The sequence below is a fragment of the Otolemur garnettii genome, unplaced genomic scaffold (assembly GCF_000181295.1).
Source record: "Otolemur garnettii isolate 467f Iridium unplaced genomic scaffold, OtoGar3 scaffold00172, whole genome shotgun sequence".
Lineage (NCBI taxonomy): Eukaryota > Metazoa > Chordata > Mammalia > Primates > Galagidae > Otolemur > Otolemur garnettii.
The window spans coordinates 1,154,128-1,158,232 of NW_003852567.1; the positions used below are offsets into that span (position 1 = coordinate 1,154,128).

Here is a 4,105-nt window from a genome sequence, read left to right on the forward strand (position 1 = left end):
TTTTTTTTTTTTTTTTTAAAGTAGAAACAGGGTCTCACTCTTTTTTGCTTAGGCTGCTCTCAAACTCCTGAGCTCAAGTAATCCACCCACCTCAGCCTCCCAGAGTGCTAGAATTACAGGTGCAAGCCATGGCGCCTGGCCTTAATTCTACTCATTTTAATTAATTGAATATTCACATTTTACCCCATAAAGCAAAAGGATTGTAAGTACAAAAATCTTCATCTTCTAAAGCAGATGAAGATATGTGAATGTACAGTTTCACTTCTTTTTTTTTCTTTTGAGACAGAGCCTCAAGCTGTCGCCTTGGGTAGAGAACCGTGGCATCACAGCTCACAGCAACCTCCAACTCCTGGGCTCAAGCGATTCTCCTGCCTCCACCTCCCAAGTAGCTGGGACTACAGGCGCTTGCCACAATGTCCAGCTATTTTTTGGTTGCAGCCGTCATTGTTGTTTGGTGGGTCCGGGCTGGATTCGAACCCGCCAACTCAGGTTTATGTGGCTGGCGCCTTAGCCGCTTGAGCCATAGGCGCTGAGCCTACAGTTTCACTTCTATAGCCACATTGCTTCAAGGAACTTTCTAAGAATCAAAGAAAAATGAAGTTATGTTTAATATCATGCTAAATATGTTATACTATATCCTAATTCTCTGACTACATAGTATTTTCACCCACCCAAATTGAGTTTACTTGCAATCGTCATGAATTCATGAGTGAAACTGCAGATATATTTCACGAACTACACACCTCACTTGTTCCTATAATTCTGCAGTTTTCAAAAAGAATTTTTAATAGTGCTAACACATTTTATAAATCTTAGAAATAACATCTTCTAATTGTTTTATCCAATGCAGTTACTTAAGAAGATTATGAAATATGTAGGCATGCTGCTGCTGCTGCAAAATACTTACAACATGAAATCTTGTTCCCAGGAAGGTTGATCGCCACGCACTGCTACAGTTGTGCTCTTCACATTTTGTACTTTCAGGGTCACGTATGTGTTAAATTTATCTTTGAAAAAATGCAAAATGAAGATGTAATACTGGTTACTGAATTTCACAAAACACTTGGAATAAATAATATGCAAGTTAAAGCATTACATGCAGAAGAAAAATTGAAGCTATATGTTAAACAACATAGCCTCATTCAAGACATAGCAGAATTACAAAATTATAAAACTACTCATTATCAACCAGAGCATAATCTAATACAAAATGTTTTAAATTTTGTGTATTTCAAATTTTAAGAAATCTGTTTTATATATGCCCCAGTAGACACAAACAAAAGCTTCATAAAATATAAGATGTGATACATTAATATTTCCTATTCTGATTTATTTAATCTATTAAAAGGAGTGCCATGGCATCACGCTCACAGCAACCTCCAACTCCTGGGCTCAAGGGAGTCTCCTGCCTCAGCCTCCCAAGTAGCTGGGACCGCAGGTGCCCGCCACAACACCCGCCTATTTTTTGGTTGCAGCTGTCATTGTTGTTTGGTGGGCCCAGGCTGGATGCGAACCCGCCACCTAGGTGTATGTGGCTGGCGCCTTAGCCACTTGAGCCACAGGCGCCGAGCCAAATTTTTTTTGATATAGTAAGTTTAATTAGACAAAAGAGACTAAGTCAATGTGAAACAAAAGAAATGATCCCCTGAAATATAATAAATTTGGATAAAATAGCATTGAGTACATAAAGCAACTGACAGAATCATGTGAAATTCCCAAGTCAACAATCAGATTTTTAACATCATTTAGTACAAATGATATACAAAGCAGGCCAAAATAATTTGTCAGAATATAGATGTCTTGGATAACTTAATAAATCAATAACTTTAACAAAATTAGGTAAAATTCTATAACCAAAAATAAGAGTAAACATTCTTTTCTAGCTTACAAGGACTGCATGGAACCTTGACTAACTCAAAGAATTCAATAAATTTTAAAATACCAACATTAGACAAACTATATTCTCTGAACATAATTTTTAGTAAACTACAAATCAAATAAAAACCTAGCTACTCTGTCTTCTGATAATGACAAAGTGAACTAGTCACTATACATAAAAGTGATTGTGTCTCTATACACCAATTTCAAACAACTAGAAAATAAAATTTAAAAAACAAATCATGAACATAACAATATGGCTTCAACAACAGACTATATCAGACAGAATAAAGAATTTCTGAATTTGAAGACAGGGCTTTTGAAATACTTGCAAGACCAAGGGGTAAAAAAATTTTGTTTAAATGTCCCACACGAAATATGGGACATCACAAAGTGACCAAAATTCCAGTTTGGGGAGTTCCACAAGAGGAGATTGGAAAGGCTTAGAAAAACTATGTAAGAAATGCATCAAGTTACACACAAGAGAATCCCATAATACTAATAACAGATATCTTATAGTCCAACCGAAAATGAGATTATGTTCAATAGGCTAAAAGTCAAAAATCCTGTCTGCCAAGAAAATTATAATTAGCAAATACTATTACTAGCAAAAATAATGAAAGAAAAGTTTTCTACAAACAATGAGGAAATTCATTACCGATACATCAGCCCTACAAGAAATGCAGAAGGGAGTCATACATTTGGAAGCAAATGGATGGTATCTATTTCATGAAGACACATGAACAAATAAGAGACAGAGTCTCAAGCTGTCGCCCTAAGTATAATGCCATGGCGTCACAACTCACAGCAACCTCAAACTCTTTCACTTAAGTGATTCTCTTGCCTCAGCCTCCCAAGTAGCTAGGACTACAGGTGCCTGCCACAATGCCTGGCTATTTTTTTGTTGTAGCTGTCATTGTTGTTTTAGCAGGCCTGGGCAGGCTTCAAACCTGTAAGCCATTCAGTGACCAGTGCCATACCCACTGAACTATGGGCACCACCCCTAAATTATATCCTTAATGAGATGTTTGTTATATTTGATCAGCATTTCTAACCTTTTGTTACACAAGCGTTTTAATATTCTACCTTTTATCACACAGAACTTTTCATCTCTCAAATGGCTTTTCTATTTCATATTTCTGTGCTATTGTGAACCAGAATATCTTTTCTCTTACGTTTTCTAGTAACTTATTTCCAGTACATAGAAAAGCTATTTCTTGTAGATTGCTCTGGTCACCTTAGGTTCTAACTTTATGCAAAAATGAAGTAGTCTTCAAACTAGGCTCAGGTCCCTTAGTATCAGTAGTAGATAGCAGCTCTGATATTCTTCTACTTGTCATCTTGGACTCAAGGGATCCTCTTGTCTCACCTTTTCTATTTTCAGTAGAGACAGGGTCTCCCTTTTTGCTCAGGCTGGTCTTGAACTTGTGAGCTCAAATAGATAGCAAATCTGATATTCTTTACAAGGCAAGCTTTTTTGTATCTTAGTATCAGCAGCTCTAATATTCTTCTACCTGTCATCCGTTAGTTGGATAGCAGGGTTAGTTTGCCATTCAGAATATCTGTAATTCCATGTTCTTGATTTATTTCACAGAAAGTAGATTATTAATAATTTAATAAACTTTTATTTATTTATTTATTTTTGAGATAGAGTCTCACTTTGTCACCCAGATAGAAGGGCATGGTATCATAGCTCACAGCAATTTCAAACTCTTGGGTTCAAGCGTCTCTCTTGCCTCAGCTTCTCAAGTAGCTGGGAGTACAGGCACCCATAATGCCCTGGGCTAGTTTTTCTATTTTTAATAGAGACAGGGTCTCACTCTTGCTCTAGCTGGTCTCAAACTCCTGAGTTCAAACAATCCACCTGCTTTGGCCTCCCAGAGTACAACAATTACAGGCAAAAGCCACCACGCCCAGCTGAAATAAATTTTAATACAATCTTAAATAACATACTTCTCAAAAACAAGTTTTGTGATATGCTGCAATGATGAGAGATAGGCAAACACACACTCATACATTGTAGGCAGAAATGTAATTTGGAATCATCTCTAGGGAAGGCCATTTGGCAGTATCTATCATAGTCTTTTTTTTTTTTTTTTGAGACAGAGCCTCAAGCTGTCCCACTGGGTACAGTGCCATGGCATCACAGCTCACAGCAACATCCAACTCCTGGGCTCAAGCAAGTCTACTGCCTCAGCCTCCCAAGTAGCTGGGACCACAGGCGCCC

General features: G+C 37.4%; 1 protein-coding gene across 2 annotated transcripts in view; it reads right to left on the reverse strand.

The window, feature by feature from the left end:
* UNC13B (unc-13 homolog B) overlaps nt 1-1,003 on the reverse strand; it is a 158,367-nt gene extending 157,364 nt beyond the window's left edge. For both annotated transcript variants that reach the window (XM_023519347.1, XM_023519348.1), the window contains exon 1: nt 908-1,003. In XM_023519347.1, coding sequence (XP_023375115.1) covers nt 908-912 — 5 coding nt within the window. In that variant the 5' untranslated portion in view covers nt 913-1,003. The remainder of the gene's footprint in view (nt 1-907) is intronic.
* Between the last annotated feature and the right edge of the window lie 3,102 nt (nt 1,004-4,105).